Below are 26,366 nucleotides of genomic sequence, written 5' to 3' on the forward strand. Positions count from 1 at the left end.
CCGGTGTGTTCTGTACAGACTTAGTTATTGTGGCACGTTTTGGGTCAGAATTTAATCCTAACTTTTGTTTTGTTGATAAAATAAATGAGATGAATAGCTCGGTTTTCAACCTGAGTGATCATGTGAGGCATAAAAGTACAACAATGCATACAAAGTGATCGTACAACCATGATTTGTGACATCACAAATATTTTGGAGGCTGATCCAATTTTCAGTTTGTGGAATCTTGAAACCTCCAGGGCAAAAACACGCACATAAGACATCTTGTGTCCTGCAGTGACATCTCGGAAACAAAAACTATTTGAAAATTTATGATTTCTCTTTTTCCCTTTCTAATGAGGCAGAAAGAGTGGGCATCTTTTCCAAGATTTTAATGTGCTAATTATATTTTTTTCTGCAAAAAGCACCATAGATGAATATCATGGTCCGAATCAGTAAAGACATTTTGTTTGCCTTCATACATGTGTAGGGGATCTTGAACACTGTCTTAAAAAAAAAGCTGTCAAAACAGCTACACACATATGGGATGATAGTGTAAATCTGTATTACATTGATGTAATTAAATGCTTTTGGACTAGAGCTGTAGTCCTGTCGTGATTTGAAGATATCAGTACTTAAAATACTTGAAAAAAATCAAAGTGGTGTTTTTTTTCCCCCCTCTAAATCTCTTCTGCCCCACCCTGCCACACCTTCTCTCCCCAGCGACTCACTCACAAAGTTGTATCTCCATATGATAGCAGGGGAGCCAGGGCCAACTGGGGAGCAGGAAAGCTGGGTTACAGAAGTGTGTATCGGTACACAGGTGAGCTCTGGGGCGCTTGGTCGTTAGGACAACAAATTTGAATGCTCCCCTGTTAGGCAACAAAGGAGCACCAAGATAGATACATGGACATGTCTGCATCTCTACAGTGTGCGTGTGGCTCTGAAGTGAACAACACACAGATCTCACACCCACACAAACAGAGAGAAGTCAAACTGTTCCACTCTTAATGAAGCCCTAATTTACGCTGGCTCACATGCCCCAAAGCTGACAGATTGCTGATTTCACTGCATTTACGTTGAGTTAGTATGTGAATTTAGGCAAGGCCTGCTTGAAATTTTCCAGCTGTCATTTGTCATCATCCCCAAATTGGATGTGACTGTTGCTAAAGAGTAGCAGTAGTGTGCTACGCACTCCGGGTGTTGCTAGGTTACGGTGCTGAGATGCTGCGGGCTAAGTGCTGCGAGATCATCGATGGACACTCTGCAGGGAGGGCTGACAGCAGGTCCTCCAGACCATTTGGCAACTTGTGAGTCAGGCACACTTGAAATCCAACATCTGGTGGCAAGCCCATACAAATCAAGATCAAAGTGTTGGCTTTGAGATTGGACCTGTCTCTCAACCTCCCTGCCTCTCTCCTGTCGAGTCTCATTTTATATTTTGATCTTTCTCTCAGCACCACTCTGCTTTCGCACAGTCGTCTGCCCGCTTTGTTATCCCAGCATTTGCTTTCCTTCTGTTGTGGCTGTCTCGCCTCTCTTGCCCTCCTGCTGAGAGGTAATCAAGCCCTGTTGTGAGTGTTTAAGCATTGGAGCAGACGCATGTTGAATTATTCTTGGGACTTAATATTTTGTCAAGGAGGAGAAAGACAGTCTCGTACCTCATGCTGGGTAATGACCACGCACACGAGGCGAGAGTCTCTCACATTCACACACAGCAAGTCAGTCAAACAGATCTCATTGTGACAGACAGTTAAAAGTAAGACAGTGAATGGACCTGACGTGCTACTCACTCTGCACACACTGAGATCCTGAACTTGGAGACGAGTAAACACAGTATGTGAACTGTATCGTGCTCTACATGCAGGCAGATCATCAAGAGAGGAATATGCATGCACCCTAAGCAAGGACACGCAGTGACAAGCAGCATCATCTACTCTCTCTCTCTCTCTCTCTCTCTCACACACACACACACACACACACACACACACACACACACACACACACACACATCACAGCTAACATCCTCAAAGTTAAACAAGTGAACAACAAAGGAGAACAGACAATGTAAGAACTCATCTCCTCCTAATTCCCTCCAGCCTTCAGCTCCTCTCACATCCCTTCCCTCCATTTTTGTCAAACTCCCTCCATATCTATCCTCCTCCTGCTCTCCATCCTGCCTTGATCTCTCCTTTATATTCGCTTCTTTCCAATTTCACTCACTCCTTTTTTCTCCCCCTTCCACTGTGAACCCTCTGAGGAAACTGATATCACAGAGTCTCGGTCTTCCTTTCATCACCCTCTCACTGATCGACACACACGCGCCCACACACTTGGGTGGTCATTTCAACGTACAAATCTCAGCTTGCGCATGAGTGTGTCCTATCACTGTTGCACATGTGTGCTGTTACAGTTGTTGAGAAATAGCATTAATGACTGACAAAAGATCAAGTTGAGAACGAGGGGGAGGAAAAGGGGGAGTGACATGTGGTGACATGGGAACACTTTGAACTGTGTAACACTTGTAATACTGTATGAGAAGAATTATATTCTGTGTTAAGCAGAGGTGTGAAGATGTTTCTATCATACTTGAAACAAGTACTCTGAACTGGTACAGAAATGTCTAAATGTTAGCTACTAACATGATGTTGAGGGAAAATTGTACAGTTCAACAAGAAGAAGTGGTATATTCAAAATTTATGGACTAAATACTTTTGTGATGCAAACTTGAAGTATATTGTGAACTTTACACCCAGAAACTAATGTTAGACTTGCAAACTCCTGCAGAAACATATTACACTATTAAACCAGCACACATGCAACATCCCTATTTAACTTATATCCAGTCTAGGGTGAATGAAATAAGTCATTGTGCAGTTTGAAGTCAAGCCGAATCAAAGGTAAGGAAGTCAATGAATGGAGTAGCTTTTACACTAATGTGTTTTTGTTGTTGCTTCTATATGCTGAGGTCAAACAGATGCTGGTATTAAATAAAAGAAAAGAGAAGCCTTTTACTGATGTGTGAACCCATTTCAGAATTAAAAAAAAGATCACATTTATCTGAAGGGTTGAATTCCCTCCATCCATTTTCTACTGCTTATCCTGTTAAGGGTTGGGCGGGGGGGGGGGGGGGGGGCTGGAGCCTATCGCAGCAGCCTTCAGGTGAGAGGTGGGGTTCACCCTGGACAGGTCACCAGTCCATCACAGGGCCAACACATAGAGACAGACAACCATTCACACTCACAGTCACACCTACAGTCAATTTAGAGTATCAATCAGCCTCGTCCTCTCTTGATGTCTTTGGACTGTGGGAGGAAGCTGGAGTACCTGAGAGAACCCACACAGGAACAGGGAGAACATGCAGACTCACACAGAAAGACCCCGTGATGGAACCGGGGCTCAAACCCGGAACCTTCTTGCTGAGAGGCGACAGCCCTAACCACTGCACCACCGTGCCACCCTCAGGCTTGAATTAATTCTGAAAAAATAGCTAAGCGTAACAATACAGGAATCCAAGGCTATGATCCACTGACAATCTATGCACTCAAATTTTTTGACAAATGAACTGCGATGTCAGTGAAGAGTGGTAGCTGTTGTGATGAATAATGAAAGCAGCAGGTGAACTTATAAGATATGACAACTAGGAAGAATTCTGATAAAACCAGGTTAACCTCGTGCTTTTCTCCTCTTTTACCATCCAGCACTTTTGAAGGAGCACAATGCTAATGAACACGGCAAACTGGAAATAAAAACAACTTCTCAATTCACCTCCATGGTCAGTATGGTGAATGGATACAAGGGCACACTCCACTTCAATTTTGCAGGTGTTTTTCATAAATTCATCTGAAATTTTCGTTGGACGCAAAATGGGCATTCTTCCCGATGATATTTAACTGTCAAAATAACCTATTGAAAAAAATATGATCAACAAATCAAGTCATTGTAAATGAGTTCCCACGTGGTCCAAAAACATCCTTCAAACTGTCGTTTGATATCATTTGTTTCATCGCCAGAGTTTGAGTTTTGAGTTTCTGTAAATGCGGTTGTTTCACAGTGTGTGTGTGTGTGTGTGCGTGTGTGTGTGTGTGTGTGTGTGTGTGTGTGTGTGTGCTTCAGTCAGGGGTAAAAACAACCAAACTACATGAATGATGACTTCCTTTTCAAACAAAAACATTTCAACCACGAGTTGTATGTTAAGTTGAGTATGTGAGTTACTGCTCATCTATCCGTCTGATGGAGAAGCTGGTGGAGCTAGAGCTTTGGTGCATATATGTTCACTGCAGTGTCCATAATTGTGTTTTATTGTTAAACTGACTGAAATTTAAAATTGTCCTCTGAGCATTCAGGGGAAAAAACAAAACCAAAAACGTAGTGGCAGTTGCTGATGTTCTCCCCACTGTTATGTCACCCTTTCCAACATATTTTTTCTTTTCATGGTGACATGTTAATTCTATCACCTTACATACACTGCACTGAAAGGGCACTTAATATGTGAATGCCATGTACTTCTTACAAGAAGGTTATGAAATGTTATTCTGAATACCACGATGAGTCAAGATGAATGTCTCATATTTATCTGAGGGAACTCAAGTGCACAGCTTCTTCCATAATTGTACATCACTCACATTCACAATTGAAAGCAGTCCAAGAGAGCTGCACTTAACACCTCCTCTAAGGTGGATGGAAGTTACACAGCTGTACTCACACTTTGCTGGGAGGCAGTAGCCGCAGGTGATCTTCGCCTCTCCGGTCTCGCAGCCACGGAGGGAAATGCACTCATTCTTCAGCATAGGACCTGCCGCACGGTGGATCGCGCCGTCCACTGGCAGGGAGAGAAAAGGAGATTCAGAGACTTGGCCTACTTATGTGAATCCCTTGCAGTCTGACTTACAGGGAGTCTAAATGTTGTTTGAAGTCCAACAGACACATTTACCAGTGTGTAGCAGGTGTCAGCAGGCTTAGCACCACAAGGACCTGGATAATGTTGGTATTAGTCATGAAGGGTGGAATTTCATGTCTTCTGCAGGTGTTAACCTTCACCCCAAATCCTCGTTTTTCCCTTCTAATAAGTGAAAGCATCTGTCTCTCTGTATGTCAGTCTATTTAATGGATTTTATGGCTAGTGCTTTGGTTAATTGCTTGATTTAATGTGTTATTAAGGACTCAGCTGACTTTGACTTTTTGGTCAATTAGTCTTTATTAATGACATTTTCATAAATCCACATAATATTCAAGAATCCATCTATAATCTGCACCACATCTGAGGACCGTGTCTGTGTTCATTTCCAGATGGGCAATGATACAGGAAAAGTAATTTTACAGCTCTACAAATTAATGTTTTAGTCAGAATCTTTGCACTCCCTAAGTTTAACACAAAACTACCTTGACGTCAACAGGTGAAGGCTGAACCGTCTTAGGGATCCTTTAAAAAGCAGCATTGCAAATTTACTTTTTAACAAAACCGCAAAGGTAGATGTTACATCATAAAAGACAATAATATGTAATTTTACAACCATTTTACCAAGTTAACCAAGTTTGTTTAGGTCATATTCTATTTGTTTGAAGGTCTTTTTACTCTTATTTGTATATCTCTTTCACAGGGGCAGAATATCAAGATCTTGATGAAAATGACACACTTCACAATGGGTTCAATTCAAGACCCCAGACAGATGTAACAAGTTGTCCAGTAGAGGGTTGAATTGACGTGATGGAAGCTGGCATCTCAATTTAATAAATTACTGCAGCTGTTAATGTTTGCTTTTAAACACCAAAACACCCTCAAAGTCGGTTGTGAAATGTGGACAAGATATCAACCTGACACCTAAAACTGTCTTTGTTCTGTGAAAAAAACAACCTTCAGACTTCTGTTTTTTTTCCAGGTTCCTTCATTTGGATGTTTGAACTTCACTTTGCAAAATAATGTGCCAAGTTTGACACCAGGAGGTTGTTTTGCTGCTGAAAATTGTTTCACTGCTCTCACTTTAAATCTGACTTTAGCTGTGTAGCTGCGAGCTAGAGTTGTGGCATTACAAACAGTTCGGGGCCAGTTGAGGTTCTTTACACGTGTGATAAGGAAACTTTGAGCCTGCACACACATGCACACACACATGCACCCAGCTATTAAATGTTCGATTTTGCAATAAGGGAGAAGCGGTGGTATTATTTATCAAGATCGTAACAAGGTAATTAAACTTATCAGTGTTGGAAAGATGATTCCAAGCAGTGTCTTTTATTTCCTAGAAGATATATCCAGAATGGGTCTTTTAACACCAAGACCATTCAGCAACAGAAATGTAGCCTGTCTTTTTGTGCTGAGCTGCAGTACAGCTAAATAAACATCTTTTCACCGACTCACAGTTGAACAAAGTGTCAAATATGGTGGTCAGTGAAAGGGACCCACTGATCCCAAATCCTGATATCAAATAACTGGGCTTTGGGAATCCTCTGGGAGGACATACTGCACATACACAATATACGGTACACTGGTATTACAAGAGTGGAGCACGTTGTCTGTGAGTCACGGGCTACGTGGCTTAGCAAAACCTCCCGGAATGATCTCTGGCTTTGTTCTCACTTTGATCTCAGGGCTCTGACTTTTGTAGATGACTTTGATCTCTGAGTTTCTAACTTTGATATAAGGTGTCCTTGCTTTAACCTCTGATTACAATTACATCAGCCCACTTTGTCCCTAGCAGTGCTTGTTAATTGAGAGGCTGTGCCATGGATAATGCAATGTCACAAAACCTTCCCCACTAAACTGACTTTAATCTCCCACTCTGATCATCATCTGCCAGTGAATTCTGTCCGTCCGTCCTGGCATCTTTCATCTGTGACTACATACAGCATCAAAGTGATCCGAGTATCACGTTCTGTCATTTGAGCCCCCAAACCCTTAGACTTGGTACTGCACTTCCAAACAACAACAGGCACACAAAGTTTGATGTCAAACAGTTGTTGCGTTAATCGTGTCAAGAAATGGTGATTCAGAGATGTCTTGGTTGCATGGAATAAATCAGAAATCAATATTTCCAGGTTTCTTGATGTTGTAAGCTCTCCTTCCAGAAAAGATGCCCACATACTGAACACATCATATGGAATGAGGACTTACAATAATGTAGGAGGGAACTGTCATAGCGCCCGATCCAGACATTTGCACCAATATCAATCATGGATCCGTGCATCCCTCGTACACAACCAAGATGATCATATATTTTCAATTATAGCCAAGTGTGAAACTCAGTGTGAAACGGTTTCTCTTAAAAATTGTGGTTTCTGTGCTGCTTATTAGAAAAAGCAATTACATTTTAGACTACAATAATGCTGCCTGAAGCCTTTTCTGTAAAATGCAATAAACCTGCCAGGTTGCAAAATGCTCATTCTGTAAAACATTACCTGAGTATATATTTCGTACAATATTGTTTCCCCTACAATATCAGCTCTTCACATCTCTTGGTTAGGAAAAGGTCGCCCTCTTGGTTAAATATTCAAAAAGTCCGCAGAGACCTAAAGCAGAAAGCAGAACGTGTTTACTTTATAAATATTTCGCCAAAACCATGAACTCTGTGTAACCTTCACTAAAGTGCTGCCTATTCTGGTCGTTTATGACTGAGGCAGATCCTGAATCTGCTCCAAAACTTTTCTTTTAGAAGAAAACTGGGGTATAATGTGAAGGCCTAGTATACTCAATTAATTATCTCAGAATAACACACATCTGTCAAAAGTTTGTCACAGCGCGGCAAGACTTGTCAGGTGAAAATAGTACTTTAACACCCGTCCATATGTCACAGCTCAGCATGTTGGCCTGTGGGTCTCATCTCTCTGTGACTGTAGACAGGCCAGCTGTTCCAGCAGCGTGTCTCACCAAACTGAGGTGCTCCACACGGGGGTCTGATGTTATCTGAACGCCATTGTGTTAAGTTGGCATATTGCATACAGTGTTGAGCTGTTGTGTGTCATGTCATGCTGTGCCATGCTGAATCGGGCCACACTGTGAGCAAAGCAGAACTGTGAGGGTGTGTAAGGCGAACTCTACACACTGGCTTCCTCCTCAGGGTGTGTATGGAAACAAGCTCATATGCCATGCTCACGCTGTGTGTGCCTGTATGTGAGATGTTTCTGGTGTGTGTATTTATGCAGTGTTTTGCACAGATGTTTGTGTGCATGTGGTGAGTGTGAGGAGTCCTTGAGGTGACACAGACACATACTGCAACTTTGAAGCAGCCTGACTCTGAAACAGAGAGTAAGTGAGGTCGGACAGAGAGACAGGAAGGAGAAAGCAGTCTGGAGGGAGATGGGCAACAAGGTACGAGAAACTGAAAAGGGAGAAATGGAAATAAAATCTAATTAAATCTGACAATTCTCCGACCACTTTATGCAGTGTAATATGACTCAACACAGCAGCTTTTCTGCCTTCACTTTTGATTGACAGGACAAATCTAACGGCTTCCTGTCATCCCAGGGACAATAACGTGTAATCAGGATGAGGCCGCCTGCAGAACGAAAGAGATTTTATTTAGATTTTTTTTTTTTTATTCATTTGAAATTATTGCTTGGAAAGTGACAAACTAAGCTGAGCACTGGCTCCAGACTACAACCAGACATGTCTTCTCATGCTGTTATCATAATTACGATCACTCAGTATGAGTCCTGAAATGTGGCCATGCAAAACTTGTCGTAACAGTCGTCAATCACAGTGCTTCCTGGCGAGACATCCCAAATGTTCCGCTGGTTAAAGAAAACAAAGACCAACGCTAAGGTAGCTTTCACACCAATAGTTGGGTGAACTTGATGGGACCGAGGGGAGAAATTGTAATAAATTTGCATTTTTTAATGTGAACAAACATCACATGGTCAGAAGGCCATTATGATTCCACAGGCACGTCTTCAATGCGTGTGCATCTTTATCATGCTAAGGCCTCTGTGCAACTTCAAACTGCAAATGGCATGATTCTTAACTTTTTTTTTATCGCATCTAAGTTATGTTGTAAACCTGCTCACCTTCCACTTCCAAAAACTCCTGGAAGTGTATTCACTCCCTCCCTTTCTACTGTTATAAAAAAGGACCTGTGGCATCATAAAAAACTGTCTACATACAACATAGCAGTTACTCGCCTTTTATTTCTAGTTTTTTTTTCGTTTTTTTTTTTTTCCCTTCCACCCTTTGCTCCTCCTCACTGTCTCACATCTCTAAAATGTGAGCGGAGCAGAGCTGCATTCCCTCTACTGGCTACTGTAACTCTTAGAAACCAGTGTATTAACTGTGAAGGATGTATCAATTTCTCTGTCTCCTAACATGATGTGCCTTACGTCTAAGAGAACATGTTGATCCAATTTATCAGCATTAGCTCCCAAGTTCATCTGCGATGGATGCTCTATTCATTTTGGCATAACAATTGTGCATGTACATAGACAGGCTAGTCTTTAGAAATGAAGAATCAACCTTTCCCTATGGTCTTGATTTTTTTGTTTTGTTTTTTTAAAGCAAACAAAAATTCCAATTAAGCATAAAATCGAATGCTTGAAGAATTGCAGTCTAAATCCAATCAGCACACAAAAACTGCAATGTTATCTACTCGGGAGATAAGCGTGTCATCCCAGCTCTAGTCATTTTCATAAGGTTAAATGTGGAATGTCAGGTATTAGGTAACTGGTAGGAGATAAAATGAGAGGCGACAGAATAAAACAGCATGCAATACTAAGTCTCACTCCTCTCTCTGTACACCAGCTGTACCTGGTGAGCCGGTTTAATAAGTATCCATATGCTCATTCAGTCTCTCTGTTACAGCCACCTAGCTGATACAAAGAAGTGTCTCTAACTACATTAACTGAAGGCAGCACGAAGGCAAGTTAGCTCTCTGTCAGACTGTTGTAACTTGTGACTCGGTGAGAGCAGCTGTAATAGCCCAGCGTGAGAGAAACCCCCCCCCCCACACACACACACACTCACACTCACACTCACAACTGAGTAAAACCCGACACTGTTCTGTAACTTCAGAGTGGTCAGAAATATAAAGAGTGAAGTCATGAGCAGGGGGGAAGTGCAAATGAAAGGTTTTTTTCCCCAAGTCAAGCAGCAGCTGTCTATATGCAGGAGAATTACTGCTCAAGGGTGGCCTGTAACAGAGCCTCCACATTAGCAATTAGGTACAATATCATCGGACTCCATCTGGTCACGCTGCAAAGGGCAAAATGCCTGAATTAAAATTAATTTTTATTCATGGAACATTCAAATGTAGATTGGTCTTTCATTGATTTTTGACATTTTCCATCTTCCGTTTTGACACTACAGGTTTGCATTGGGGATACTAATTACTTTCGCTAATTTTCAACATGCTAGCAACATGGATTGCAATGTTAGTATTTTTCTAAATTATTCATGGTCCTAAGATGAAGAAGGAATGACTTTGGTGATCCCTTGACTTGACGCCATGTTTCAAATTGTATATCACATGATATATGTTGGCATCTGGTCAAGCCAACCCACCACGGATAAATTATAGTTGCTGAACACTGGCATGGCGGCATTGTTTTAGCGTGTTGGCAAGGTGATGTTAGAATTTAGCTCACAGCTTTAGTGAGCTGCTAGCACAGCTGCAACACTCCCTGTTTACTTTATACTACAGCATATTTACTGCAGGTCATTTTATTTGAGATTTATATATTTTGTGTATTTGTAAATCTTTTGTTTGTTATGGCTCGTATGCTCAGTTCTGCTGATAAAAACACATACGAAACAGGATATTCAATTTCTCTTACTGCCACACAATAAGCAATAAGATAAATCTCAGCCTCCTGCTCAATACAAAGCAAACCATTGACATAACCCGCAAGAAGAGAGACAAGGGAAGCCCTAACCAAATTAGTATCACCGCAGTGTCAAAGAATACTTGTTCATTCTCCCCTCCCCTTTGTTGCATGCAAATAGAGGACATGAACTTTCAATAATCAGCTCTAATTGACTACTACTGACGCCACAAACACATATCAAAAGATTATAAGGAATTACTCATGAATTTAATCTATATAAAAAGAAAAAAACATGTGTGTCAAACTTATTTCCATTTTAAAAAGACAGCATTCATAATTTAGCCTCCATTACCATGGAAAATATCACATCAGTGCTTTCTGCTACTGAAGCCTGGTCCTCCAGGGACTCAGAGATGGGATGGAGATATTAAACAAAACAATAGCGAGACACACACAAAAGATGAGAGGGACTGAGGAGCACAGTTGGACAAAGAGAGATGGGTTTGGATGAGGATCAAGAGCAGGTGAAAAGAATGAGGGAGGCTAAAAACAAAGGGTAGGGATGAATGTTAAGTGGGCATTTTCAAGCGAGAGAGGGAGAGGGTGGATGGACAGATGCAGGGAGTGGGGTAGAAATGAGTGTTTTGGCTTCTAGGGACGGTCCACCCAAGCAGGCGTCTGATCAGTGCGTGTGTTGTCTTCCTCACAGGCTTTGTATTGACTGAATGGGGGAGGAAGGCAGTCAGAGAGGTAGGGGGACTGGGAAGTGATAATTGCCGATATGCTTAGCTGGCAAGGAGCACGCAACCCTCAGCAGGGCACACATAAAACCAACACACAGACAGAAAGACAGACAGACACCCACCCACACACACACACCTGCAATGTTACACGCCAGGATAAGCTTTACCTCCTGCAAACCCCCCTACAGCACCCACCTTCACAAACACACAGGTAGATTGACATTAGAGAAAAACCAATCCTGCTGTCTCTCCTTAGGAATACTAATATCACTGCCCTTGCCAGCTGACCTCTTATAGGCCAAACAGGCTGTCTGTCAAACTAATGGGGCGGAACGCTGGCATATTGCTTTCCCACAATCCCTCAGCAGAGCTAGGACACTCATTTACCTCAGTCAGCTTGTTGCCAAGGCAACATTTCGAATGGGTCTGGTGGTGGATGCTAACGTGCGCCTCATATGCAGTTGTATACACACAAACTTTCACGTGCGTGTGTACTAACAAGCAGCAACCTGTTAAATGCTAAGAATTTCCACACACACAGGCGCGCGCGCGCACACACACACACACACACACACACACACACAACAGTTGCTGACAGCAATGACATAGGCAAATGCACTGTGTGGCTAAATCACTGACAGGACTGTCTGTATGTGAAAGGTACACTAAGTGCTCTATGCTTCTCGTCACATCTCCGCTCCCTAAAAACCAATCTCACACTCTCTCCCTTCGTTCACAATACATGCCCTCTTGCTCATTTTCTGAAAAGCAAGCTGACAAGCATATCCTCCGCCTGCATTTTTCTTATCACGTAGGCAAAGGAAAAGCAGACAAAAGAGGGACCACAGCTGGGAGACTGCACTACATATCAAACCTCTGATTATAAAGATGGACCAGGAGGTGAGGATTTTGGAGTAGATGGAATTTTAATTGAGATCTTTTGTGTGGGTGTGGATGTTTTGAAAAGACCTAAACCAGTTTCTTATTGGCTGGTTCCTATCATAAGCAGGTGGGTTTTTCAATTGATAAATATATAAATATATTAACCACATGTTCACTAACAAAGCACATTATCAATTATATGATGATGTTATGACTGGATCTTCAGGCCCTGTCTTGGAGACTGGCCCAGTTTCAAGCTGTAAAATAACATTAAGGTAGTATTCTAGCATCTTTACAAACTGCTAATAAAGTGAGCACAACAGAGGCTTAGTGCTATCCAGAAGCCCCTTTATGCCCTAAATCTTCATTCAGTGTTAATGCACTTTAAAGCTCATGTGAAGCTAATATGAGGCAACAGCAGTCATTTCTGCGGAGGCAGAGGTACCAGGGAGCATTGTTCCACTGCAGTTTATGGAAACACCAGCCGCAGAAACACACAGGTTTTATTTTTAAGGGACACATTTTGAATGATACTCCTTTGATTTTGAGTGGTGCAAGAATCAGTCCCAAAATGCAGAAATAAGTTAGCATTTTTGACCATCCCGATCCCTCGTCTCGAAGTCTATTTTTGAATGTTTCCAGTTTAATGCCTGAAATAAGGTCAGTGGATAACACAAGCTTAATGCATGTTGGAGGTTTTCTTCTACAGCATAAAACAAGTCCATAAAACCTTGGTAACATAGTTGCAAAGAAGTGGATAAAGGAGACCACAAACATCCTCACAATGAAAGCAGAGGAAGTGTGAAGCTACTTGTGGTTATGTGTGAGTCATTTTGGTAGTTTGTGCATCGTGTAGCATTAGCTTTGTTCTTCCAAGGATCAAAAAAATCACAAAAGTAGTGTTCATTTGAAAAAAAACAGCCTTGCTGGACAAAACCTCCTTCTTTTGCTATGGGCATTATTTTCTGCAAAAAATCCAAAATCCGACATAGAAATTCCATTAGCTTTTATCCACAAAAATCATCCCTGCAACTGAGTAAAAGGAAAGTTCTTCCATTTTTATACACATCGACCAAGTGTTTTTCACACAGGTAATTTTTGCTTCATCCCTAAACACAAAGTTTAATGAGTTCTTGCTGAGGTTTTGCTACACAGCTCAATCAAGTTTTGTGAAAAACAACCAGCTAGACTTTGTGTGGTCCTGTTGGACAATGAGTGGGGGAAAAAAAAAAAACATAACCTTGGTGGAGGTTATTAAAGTTTCAGTAGAAGTAGCTTGGTAGCTTGGATGGCTTGGATTAAGACTTTCTGAACATACCCTTTCATGGTTACCCTTGACAATTGCTTTACAAGTGGAAAATGTATTAAATAGCAAGTACTCTGTGTGTGTGTGTGTGTGTGTGTGTGTGAGTGTGTGTGTGTGTGAGTGTGTGTGTGTTGTTCTATAACTCAGTTGTTAATCTGATCATTACCATAATCAATCCTCAATTTTACATGTTCTCTCTTTATAATACATGATAAAACTGAAAACTCTCACTCTGGAGCTGAACACTGTTTACAGCAGTTCCCCTGAAGAAAAAAAGGGGTGTAAACGGGTGTTAAAAGTTGTTTTTTTTTTCTTTGTTTGTTTTTTGGCCAGTGGAATGGAGCTTAAGCTGCACATCCCTGCTGGCTGCTTAGATTTTACTGCGGGCTGATAACATTTTGCCGCAGGCCACAAACCTGCATCACACACCCCAGAGGTACATACTGACATATGTTGACCTAGAAGAAGATCCAAGTATAAACTTCAAAGTGAGAGTCCTGGCTCCAGATATTGAGTGGCATTCATTAAAAAAAAAATCTCAATGACACATCTGCATGTAGAGCTCACGATAACTGTTGCTAACTGAACATCCTGTCATCTTCTGGGCTTCCTTTTCTATTTCCAAAAGCAATCAACTACTAAAACATTGAAATGGCAGATAAGCTCTGGAATAAATGAGCAACAGAAGCCAGAGGACATAAAAAAAGGTTAATTTCCTGCCCTTCAGTTGGTTGTTGATGTGCTGCCTGGGCTTAGCACTCTTCCAGATTGTCGTGCAAAAACAAGGTAAGCAGGTGTGCATTTGATTTGACTGAATGACTTTTGCTCAGGTACCCTTGAGACTGAAGCACAGTAAAGACCTTTTACCTGTGATGAAACGCTCTCCCCAAAGCTGAACGGATGGACGCTCGGTTACTCTGTGCAAGGGGTGAGCTCAGAAACATACACTGGATGATTTTTATGTTTGTTTTCCATCCGATTCTGCTCATTCATCCATCCGTCTATCCTTGGTGGCTGCTTCCATAACACTATTGGACCTTTATTCTGTGCTTGTCTTCTCGCTCTAACCATTATCTCCCTCCCATCCCACTTGTTTGCTCCATTCTTTCTCCTGTCCCTACCCTCACCTCACCTCGCTAATTAACACCTACTGTAGGCTCTATCTGTCTTGGCAAAGCCCCTGAGGAAATGGGGGGAGATGGAAATACATATAAGAAATGAGTGGGTGCGTAGGAGTGAGATTGACAGAGGGTGAATGGGTGAACATTTGAATTAAAGTAAACGCATACTTCTTCCAATAATTCTTATCTATCATTTTCTCACTGTGAATGCATTGAATTCATCAAGGATTTCCAGCAAAACTCTCCAAAAAGTCTATTTGCTAACTCTCCCACACGTCGTCCATTGTATGAGGCAGTCCTCTGTACGGCACAGACCCATTTCAGCTGGGTATTTTCTCGTTAAAATCAACGTGTTAGTGGAATATTGAGCACATGACGGGATATAGATTAGATTATACTGAACAATGTGTTTGGCGTTTTGTAGAGTTTTGCTGAATTTGCTGTTAATCCTCAATATCCATTGGCTTCCAGCCACACATACGAGGCTAGTATTTTCTTAATTCTGGATTCACCAAGGAGTTATGGGGGGGGGGGGGGGGGGGGCATCTTATTGCATTCTGGAAATGTAACAGAGTGTCATTGGTAAATAAATGTTGTAATTTTTGAAGGAATTGTGACATTAAAGTACTCGCTAGCTATACTGCAGTTTGCATCCGCTCTGCAGCTGAAAGAAAGGTCAACCAAACACAGGGTCATGTCTGTACCATGACGTAATCTCCAAATAATATTGGTTAAAACAAGGCTTATCAATATTCTTAATTTCCACATTAATAGATTTTTTTTTAAAATTAATACACCCATTGGCAACTTCCTTGTGTATACCTTACAGTGTAATGTAAGATCCAATATCCCTTTTTCTTGGCCAGTTCAGTTCACTCTTAGTTTAACGAAAGCACTATCGTGTATAAAACAATGCAGGCAGAGCTGTTGTTTTTTTTTTTACTCTATCAACTCAGGTAAACCTTCACTTCATTCATTGTCTCAAGCTTGACCTCTCCACTCTGCGTGTGTGTTGAGCGCCGTCCTCCGTCAAACCACGGGATGCCAGAGAAGCATGCGCTACCATAAATCATAGTGAAACTTTCAAGGATCCCTGATGGCATGGATATGGAAGGCTGCCTGATTTTCTGACAAAAGCCTCGGTGTTGCACTTTCAAAAATGAAAAAATCTTGATGATATTTTCTCCTCATGCTGGTATAAATATCGGATGGAATAAATGCACCTGTTTCCAATATTTGGAGGACCACACATCCCCTCTGGTACCTAGCACCATTAGAGATGAGAGAAATCAACTGAGCAAGAGAGAAATTGGCAGCGAGTGATGCAGAAACAGATCAAAAGACAGATGCAGATGGCGGATGCTGGCTAGGTAGTCTCCTCCAGCCTGATGGAAACAGATGTGGTTACATATAAAAATCTCTTGAACATTAAAAATAACTAAACTACAAAGAATAATATGAACACATTTAATAAATACATAGATAAAAATGCATCTTTAATCATCAAATGATGCTGTACATGTATGTGCACGAGTATGTAAACTTATAGCACAAAAGAAAGTGTGTTTGGCTTGTGGCTTCACCAGTGATGCCCCCCCCCCCCAAAAAAAAAACACACACACACACACACACACACAGAAAGAGGTTACAGATAGAGTGTATTTCAGTGAATGTGGCTGCCACATTAGTATTACAAATATATTACAGGTATCGATTAACCATGGACGCCCAACATCACACACGCAGCAAAGCACTGTCAACTATACCCTGAAAAATGGTTGTTTATATCCACAGCACTTCACATCCATAAATTATCAACTATCAAGCTCAAGCACTTGCACGCCAAAACAAAAGCACACACAAACACAGACAGGCTGACACACTGAACAGCATGCAAAGACACTTTGAACACCTGCCACAACAAAGGTCTACCTGCTACAAAACACACACACACACCGGCTACAAAGGACATCGCTGAGTGTACTGGGTTGTGTTGTCTGTCCACTATTTTACATGAGTAAGTCCAGAGAGGAGTATTTGCACCACAAAAGTGTGCTATTTATAACAGCTGATGCCTACACGATATAAAGTCACACGGAACAAACAAACAAACAAAAAAAACTAGATTGCAACTTACCTCCACCTCCGCCAAGCAAAGTCTTGTTGGCTGAAACACAGACGAGAAAGAAGCATAAATTATATAAACCATCACAACTAGAATGGAACAGTAAATTCATGAAATTATTCACAACAATCTGGATGACACTGAAGATGGAAAGATAAAAAAAAAAAACAAGAGGTTATTAATGTTTGTTTACTGAACTGTTCAATCACTGAAACAAATTTTATTTATATATCCTGAAATCAGAAAATTCCTCAAGAATCTCTACCAGATGCCACAAGCTCTGTCCTGGGACCCTGGATTTAATTCCTCTTACTGTAGGTGATCAGGACATTTTCAAATTTCATCTAGGCCTCTCTGAACTTGTGATGATTATTTTGATTGAAAAAAATAATCCACATATTCATCAATAGTGAGGTAATTAGTCAGTTTTAGCTCTAATCACAAGTGCTGAATACAACCATTATATCCACAGCTTTAATTACTTGTTTGCAATTAATTTCTCCATGCATCCAATCTTCATAAACCCCCGTTCCTCTGTTTAGAGGTCAGAGATTGAAACTTGGCTCGACACAACCTTCTTTCTTCACCAGTATTAAAAGAATCTCTTGTTGCCTCATCACTATTTACAGATGAGCAGTCCTTTCTGTGCGAACACTTTGAAATTTTTCGAGTTTTATGTCCTAACTAAATGTATTTGTGTTGTTTGTGTTTTCGGGGGTAAAACTGGTTTAACAATTTGTCCTTCAGAGCATAATGCATCATTGGCGTCAGCATTTTTCAATGAGAGTACTCATCCAAGTCCTCAGGACTCACAGTGCTGCTGGTTTTGCCAACCGGCAATATAATTGAATTCAGCTGGCATTGCAGGTGTAACTCAGATCCTGATTAGATAGGCAGAATAAGAACCAGCGGGGTTCACGTCCCGTCAATAAGGACTGAGGCGCACCGCACAATATTAACAACTAGCTTCACTTCCTGCAAGACTAATGAATAAACTCACCCTGGGGATGCAGTCCAGAGCAAAATACAGAAACTGTGTGAGAAGCAATAGGTAACATTATTGTTCCGTTTGTCTCTCAGTTATTATGTTCACAATACTGGGGTGTTTTTACCTAGATGACAGATAAATGAAGGTGACTGTGGCTTCTAATAACGTAATGAAATAATTAGCTCTCTGTCCTGCAGGACCGTTGGAGAGTTGCTGCTGGTAGTCTCACTGACCAGATTGTCTCAAATTTTTACCTTCCCTACTTAAATCAAGTCACTGCAAACAAAGAATGCAATTTGTTGGGAGGGAGATAAACCTTGGATGTGGCTGGTTCTGTTGTAGAGGCATGGGAGAAATCCAAGGATCACAACAACAGCCAGGTGTTGGGCCACTATGAGCCGCCAGGGCAGCTTCAATACATCCTCCTGGGTATATATAGACGTGTATATCTGGATATACGTATAACTATCTATACACACACACACACACACACACATACATATATATGTGTGTGCGTGTGTGTGTGTGTGTGTGTGTAGATGGTTATATGTATATACAGATATAGATAGGTATGTGTATATGGATAGATAGATAGATAGATAGATAGATAAACACACACGTGATATCTAGGTGGATGCGATCATATTTTGCTATGATATACACACACACACACACACACACAAAATAAACATCAACTTTTCCAACACATTTTTCTGCTAGTGGATCAAAATTTGGCTGTGTGATGATAGGAAAATCTGATAAGTACATAGTCTCTCTACAAGGGACAGTTGCAGTTAAATCATAACGCACAGGGGAGGCTCCATACTTTAGTTACCCTTTGCCAGTAGGCATGGAGCCATTTGGGCACTTGCTCATATACAGTAGTGTAACAGGCAAGTTGGTTTTAGAGAGGCAAGTACAGAGATGTAATCCCACAGCTGTCTTTATTTCTCAAAAATCTCTCCTCTTCATCATGTTCACCATCCCCCGATGCCTCATTAATTGTAGTACCTCTTAAATTTGGCCTTTAAACACATTAAATTTATGAGAACAACTGTTTCCTTGTAATCTCTCAAAATAAAAACACCACGCTGCAATTTGGGGAAAAAATTGATTGATTAATTTGAAAAGAAGGAAGTAATTTAATGTGACAGTGTGAAAGTTTAGAGTTGATGGAGCTGTGAAGCAGAGCACAGTAAAACAGATAAACAGCCTCCGCTAAGTTTGTCTTTCATCCTCCACTGATTACCTGCAGGCTGCACATAAAAGTGATATCTCATATGCTTCATCATACTCACCCATATCAACTAACACGCTCAAGGCCATATTGTGGTAGGTTTGAACTCCAGGATTTTTTTTAACAAAAGAAAGAGGTGAGTATGAGGCAGCCCCGGTATTGGACCAAAAAACACAGTTATCAGATTGTGGTTGATGCTGGAGTGAACTGATGAGCTCAACCGGGACAGCCAGGCAGGTTGCAGATGCTATTTGTTTGTGAATTCTTCAGTTTTGGCAACTACTGGCTATGGAGTATATCAAACCAGGTGAACAAAAATATCAGGTTCCTAATCTTAAAACATTGACATTCAAAAGATACATTTTTTACTGGGGCGGCACGGTGGGGCAGCGGTTAGCACTGTCATCTCACAGCAAGGTTTTTTTTCTGTGTGGAGTCTGCATGTTCTCCCTGTTCCTGTGTGGGTTCTCTCTGGTACTCCAGCTTCCTCCCTCAGTCCAAAGACATCAAGAGGGGACGAGGCTGATTGATACTCTAAATTGACTGTAGGTGTGGCTGTGAGTGTGAATGGTTGTCTGTCTATATGTGTTGGCCATGAGATGGACTGGCGACCCGTCCAGGGTGAACCCCGCCTCTCGCCAAAAAGCAGCTGGGATAGGCTCCACCCCCCCCCCCCCCGTGACCCTTAACAGGATAAGCAGTAGAAAATGGATAGATAGAAATTGTTCTATTCATGGCAAAAGTATAAATATTGTAAATTAATTGGAAATCAATTGGTTCTGACGGCAATCAAAGTCTTAGATCAGTCTTTAGACTGGGTCTTATGTCAGGTAAATAAACAAAAAGCCTTTGTCTGTATCCATTCTTAGAGACTGGTAGACACTGGAGTTCAGCAGCCACCATATGAAGGATCAATGGAGAGTCAAGGAAACTTGACAGACACAAAGAAAAGAAAATTGTCATCAAACCCACATTGGGCAAACTGTTGCATCTCTGATTGACTGTGTCTGGACCAAAACATTGCAATTGAACACACCATACAGAGATCAATCGGTGGTCAATTAGCAGGGATTTGTGCCTATTCCAGCAGGTGGTACTGGTCTGAATTTAGTGTTTTCTTACCTTTTCACACTGTCACTCCATTTCCCATAGCTACTTCTAATCAAGAATGATGAAGAGGGGCTGATGCAAGGAATGATTGGATGAAATGAAGTTGAAAAATAGGAAGAGGGGTGTTGGGTGTGTCTTATTGGGGAAACTCATTTGCTGCATATCTCTTAGAGCGCACGGATTTGCTGGAGCTGATCAGGCGAGAGTGATTTCTCACGGCCACATCCTCAATCAGCCAACAGGGGCCGAATAGTGCCAACATTCAGAACACACCACAATGACTAGGGCGACAGATGCTCGCTGAAGGCTTGACATTGACCGTCTGCCCAGCGTGTCAGGAGTCTGACTGCAAAGTCATTCAAACATGACAGGCAACTCTGAGAGAAATACCCAAGGCCATAAATGATTGTTCAGACTCAGGCAGCCTTCTTTTGGAAAATGATGTAAGACATAAACGGAAAGACCTCCTGAGCAAAGCAAGAAGAGAAATTTCTTTGAAACAACCTTAAGACCAGGCTTAGGCCCTGCCGGTGTAATCGGACTCTGGTTCAAAAATGCACCCTAAGGTTCAGCTGAAGTTCATATCACACTTTTTTTCTCGAGTTTGAGTCAAATCAAGCAGGTTTATTCCAAACTGAATGGCATTTACATGGTTCCTTGGCCAGTATTTCTCTCCTTGATGAGGTACAGTTCTACAAAGAGAATGGAGGGCCAAAGGATATATTCAATCGTCAAAGTCGACACTAAAAGGTATAGCTGCAATTTAATACTGGCACCAGACATAAGCTCTGGCCAGGAAATCAGAAAATCACCACTCAAGATTTTCTATCAGTGCACTTTAAGTGAAAAATATGTGTCTGGATGCTTTTATGTATCAGTATACCGCGTTCTGAGCATTTCAAACCTAATCTTATGATGCAGGATGCAATTTATTCACTCACTCGCTTCCACACCTCTTGTCTTATCTTCATCTATGTTAGCTGATGTCCTACATTTCCCAAAATGTTGCTGCAAGCACTGACAGTGATTCCTCCAGCCAAGGAAGAAGAACTCCTCACATGTTATATGACATCTTATTGATTACCACTGCTGCCACTGGGGTGGAAATCTCATACTATAAGTTTGTGTATAAAGAAATCCCTCCCCTACATTCTGACAATGAAACCTGGCAGTAACTGATGATTTGCAGTAGGTAGCTGGCATCTTTTTCAACAATAACACTCATTGCACGGCGAGGGATGTCTCAACATGAGGTGACGCTGCCTGAACTTTCATAGGTACTTCCGAAAATAGCACAACAAGTTTTCCCCAAGCGTGCTGACTTCACCCGGTGATAGGTCAGTTGTGTGGGGATGAGAAAATAAGACAGGGTTTGAACTTGTTTCCACAACTAAATCCATCACTTCTTCTGAGTACGTTTGAGTGTGTCACAACAAAGGTTTCAAGGACGCACTGATAAGACGTGCAGCATTGTTACCATTTCAATAGGGTTCATTCCAAATACTTGGAAGAGACAAGTTCCTTGTAAAAATATCAGGGGTCGGTTTGATGAGAGGAGGAGGAGGCTATGACAGCAGGCTTTTCACACCTCAGCTCTTTGGTCCACTTCAAACGTACCCGCCCATGTTTGGAGGGATGGTCCCGTATTTTTGAGCTGGTCCAGGTCCACACCGTAACAGAAGTTTGTTTGAGGTGAGAAAGGAAACAGACCAAATGTTGGCGGTAAACATGTTCATTTCATTGTCTTATACACACATGGGTGAAGATGCTGTGAGACTGCGAGGAGGGAGAAAAGAGGAAGAAGAGGGGCGGGTGAGATTTTCTTCTTTTTTTTTTTAAATCAGGGTATAAAAAGGCAAGTAAACGATATGTTGAAGCGAGATGGTTTTATATGACACAACAGGTGCTTTGTGAGGACAGCAGTGGCGGGAGAGGAGTACTGGTGTACTGGTCAATGACACAACATATAAATATGGCAAAAAAGGCATGAAGCTTCAGTCTAAAGCACAGAAACCAAACAAGACCGTGTCATTGAGGACATGAATTTGCGATTCCATGAGATGTTTGTTCATAATGGATACGAGTTATCTTTCTGTCTGAATACATAATAGTATTCATGGGTGGCTGCCCAAGCAATTCAGAAGCAATAATTCTTCACCCTACTTTCATCCCATTTTACCTTTCTGACAAGTTAAAATTCCCCAAGTTCAACCTCAAGTTCAAATTTTACCTTCCCTATTACAAGCAGAATTAATTTTTATTTCATCTAGCCATTTCTTGTTTAACTCCCCAGCCTAAATTCATCTTTATTCATTGGGTTAAATAATTTTGAAATGGTCATATATATAAGGCTCTATAGACCTATGATGCATCATCAGGGATCCCTTGAGCTACTGCTCTTCTCTGAGCAGACGTAGTGTGCAGACGTGTTGGAGACAAAACCTGCCTGTGAGCCCTGTGAGAGAAACAAAGGCATGAAAGCAACAAAATCACTCACATGTACATAGAATCATGCAGTTGTAGAGACATGAAGACACACTCACACACAAACACACACACACACACACACACACACACACACACACACACACACACTCAAGTGCAAGTACATCTACTACAAGCCATCGCACATTAATAAACATACAGTACAAATGCAGACAGTGGCGTGTCAGTGTTTAGGTAACCATGGCAACGGTAAAGCCTGAAGGTTGTTACTGAAACCTACTTAATTAGAGAGAGAGAGAGAGTAATGTTTATACTCGAGGGAAAGCGTTTCACCATCTGTTAAAACCCACATGTACCATCTACCCAGTCAACTGTGCATCAAGTGTAATAAAAGTGTGAGGGTTTGTGAGGATTGTGCACGCACTAGCCAGTTGCACGAGCAAAAACTAATACAACTCCCCTCTCCCATGGCGCCAAATTGGACGCTAACAGTTTCTTTTTCTTATTGGTATTAGATGACTAATTGGAATAGCTAATACCGAGCAGCTAAATAAAGCGTGCTAACATCTGCTGCCAAGACACACCAATTATCGGAGTGGGGAAGGGATCAGGGTGATAAGTTATACAACTAGGGGAGGAGGGAGGGTAAGTTAACGGGGAGTGGAGGAGGAGAGCGCGAGGTGTCGGGGGACAGAGGAAGGACTCCAGGAGGGAGACAAGTGAGTGAGAGAAGGAGAGACGGAGATGAAGTGAAATTGAGTTGAGGGTGGAGAGGGGAGACACAGGACTAAATTTGCTTGGAACATAAAACAACAAGATGGAGTGTACTTCTTTGGAGGTAAGTGATCACACTGAAGTGGGGGGGGGGGGTGAAGGGGAGGGGAGGGGAGGGGAGGGGGCAATAGATTGATGCACCGGTGGGGGACAAGAGTGCCATACCTTAAACATGTAGGAAGAGAAGAATGGGAGGAGGATGTTGGTGGTGACAGAGAGGCTAAGAGGACAGAAGCACTCATCTGCTGTTTGGCTGGGTTGTTAACGTGTGTGCGTGCGTGCGTGTGCTTGCGTGCGTGTGCGTGTGCGTTTGCGTGCGTGCGCGTGCGTGTGATTATGTCAGGAATAATGGTGATGGTGAGAAGAGGCTCAAATCTTCACAAAGCTTTATTAAACCAGCTCTTTCTCTTTGCTTTCTGTGGTGCTCCATCTTATTTTGCTCTCTCTGTACTCTGCACCATCGCTCCCTTATTCCCCAGGCCCCAGTGCAACCTGTTTGTGTATTCCTCCCTCTCTCTGCCCGCTTCCCTCCATCTCTCTTTCTCCCTCTATCTCTCCCTTTCACCTACCCACTTGTCCTAACCACCATTATACCTCTTTCAGTCATTTAATTTCCAGCCATCATTTCGTTGGTCCACTTGAGAATGCCAATCAATTTGCTAGTGTCCTTATGGAGAAAAGGACAAAGCGGATGATAAAAGGATAAACGCACATCAAGCCGTAAGGGAAGGATCTAGATTTAAGTACAGCTAAATTGATGGAGATTAACATCAGAATGAACACTTTTTGCATAGGAAGTTAAGAAAAAGACCTGAAAATGAACAGATGAGTGAGGTTAATGTACTTGCTGTTACCATTCAACAGTTCAACAGAACAGGCGTATTTTCAGAGTTAAGTTGTGGCTGCTGCACCCTTTTCTTATTTCTATTGAAGCAATGTAACATAACACAGTTTCTCATGGTTTTTAAAGAGACATCATTTGCAGTCAGCGTGAATGTGTTTTCAAGCTAAGTGAGACTGTATTCACTCCTTGATGTGATTTTAACTCAAGCCTGCAACTTCGACACAAACTAAGACACACAACCCAACCGCTCCTCACATTGGGACTTTGTGATGATTCTCTTGAAAAGTCAACATGTGAGTTGTAAGCAATGCCATCGTTAGCATTTATTCAAACTGGTCTGGGAAGAATGTATTGGCTAGAGTATTACCATACAGCACTTCTGACCCCTAGAGAGCGATATGCACCTAAGCAATAAAAGTAAAATACAAATTAATTTAAGAAAAAAATATACTGAAATACAAAAGAAACTTGCTTTTCATTCTATGAATTTGTTCAAGGCGGCACGGTGGTGCAGTGGTCAGCACTGTCGCCTCACAACAAGAAGGATCTGGGTTTGAGCCCCGGCTCCAGCACGGGATCTTTCTGTGTGGAGTCTGCATGTTCTCCTGTTCCTGTGTGGGTTCTCTCTGGTACTCCAGCTTCCTCCCACAGTCCAAAGACATCAAGAGGGGATGAGGCTGATTGATACTCTAAATTGACCGTAGGTGTGACTGTGAGTGTGAATGGTTGTCTGTCTCTATGTGTTGGCCCTGCGATGGACTGGTGACCCGTCCAGGGTGAACCCCGCCTCTCGCCCGAAGGCTGCTGGAATAGGCTCCAGCCCCCCCACCCCGTGACCCTTAAAAGGATAAGCAGTAGAAAATGGATGGATAGAAATTGTTCTATTTATGGCAAAAGTATAAATATTGTAATTTAATTGGAAATCGAACTCCCACCTCCAAAAAAAAATATTGGGGGGAAAAAACTGCCTTTTTTTTGTGAAACTGTCCAATTAAGTCTCTAGAAGAAATAAACAATTGTTGGCGAGTTCGGGCTCTGCTAACCAATGATTTGGGATTATTTGGCTAGCAAACAAGTCCACATAGGGTGCAGCAGAAACATGTTGTATTGTTTTTAGGAGTTGTCCTGAGGGAAAAGTCAAACAATTTAGCCACTATATGTTATGAATGTTCCATACTTGCTAAGTGCTAACTGTGCCTGATTGCTGTTTGCAGTAATGTACGGTGGTTTTTTTAAAGTTATATTTTTCCTTCTGAAACAGCTGCCCACTGGGGCTTAAAATGGCACTTTGACAGCTGTGAGAATAAACTGAAACAGTTAAGTTGCAGCTGGGCAGCTAAACGATGAGCTGAAGCCACTATAAAACTCTGTAAAGGTTGGGAACTGCAGGAGCATCACAAAGAGGGACACGTTAATGCATTGTTACAGCAGTGTAATGGTACACAAAAAGTGGTTAACTGAAGAAAATATGGCTCTGCTTGTCTTGAGCTTCGATTTTAAAAAAATCCGTCAATATTGCTGCAACATAATAAAAAGTATAATTTACAAAGAACCACATAAAAGTCCTCTCATATACTTATAGAACAGATAATAAAATAAATAGCAACATTCAGTAAAATCACTACTTGTTGAAAGCTTGAGCCCTCGACAACAGAGTATCACTACTATAACCACTATAACCACCACTACTGTTAAAACACTTACAACATTCTTGGGCACCGTGTGTGTGTGTGTGTGTGTGTGTGTGTGTGTGTGTGTGTGTGTGTGTGTGTGTGTGTGTGTGTGTGTAGTGTAAGCGAAAGGCCGACCGTGTCTTAGCCCATCGTCACTAAAGTTAATGGGGAAACACAGTAATGTTCCCACACAGCAGACTTTAATGATACTACAGGATATTCAAGCTCTGGTTGTGGATGCTTAGTGGGGCGGCTGAGGAAAAACATTCACCCTCTCTGAAAGATCCCCTGAGGAAAACTCCACAAGTTTTGAATTAAGTTCAGCAAGTGCAGTGATTAAACAAGTTGGGTGCATTTGTTCCGTTCATGAGCAGAATGAACTAAAACAGTTGT

At 41.7% G+C, this 26,366-nt stretch overlaps 1 protein-coding gene across 3 annotated transcripts in view; it reads right to left on the reverse strand.

Moving 5' to 3' along the window:
• Positions 1-26,366, reverse strand: part of macrod1 (mono-ADP ribosylhydrolase 1) — a 130,634-nt gene that overhangs the window by 45,407 nt on the left and 58,861 nt on the right. For all 3 annotated transcript variants that reach the window (XM_086221761.1, XM_086221760.1, XM_086221762.1), the window contains exons 4-5: positions 16,915-16,944; positions 4,685-4,801 (exon numbers count right to left, since the gene is read on the reverse strand). In XM_086221761.1, the coding sequence (XP_086077887.1) occupies positions 4,685-4,801; positions 16,915-16,944 (147 nt within the window). The remainder of the gene's footprint in view (positions 1-4,684; positions 4,802-16,914; positions 16,945-26,366) is intronic.

Source organism: Aulostomus chinensis, chromosome 13, assembly GCF_037954235.1.
Source record: "Aulostomus chinensis isolate RoL2024-O1b breed Wild chromosome 13, RoL_Achi_v1.0, whole genome shotgun sequence".
Classification (NCBI taxonomy): domain Eukaryota; kingdom Metazoa; phylum Chordata; class Actinopteri; order Syngnathiformes; family Aulostomidae; genus Aulostomus; species Aulostomus chinensis.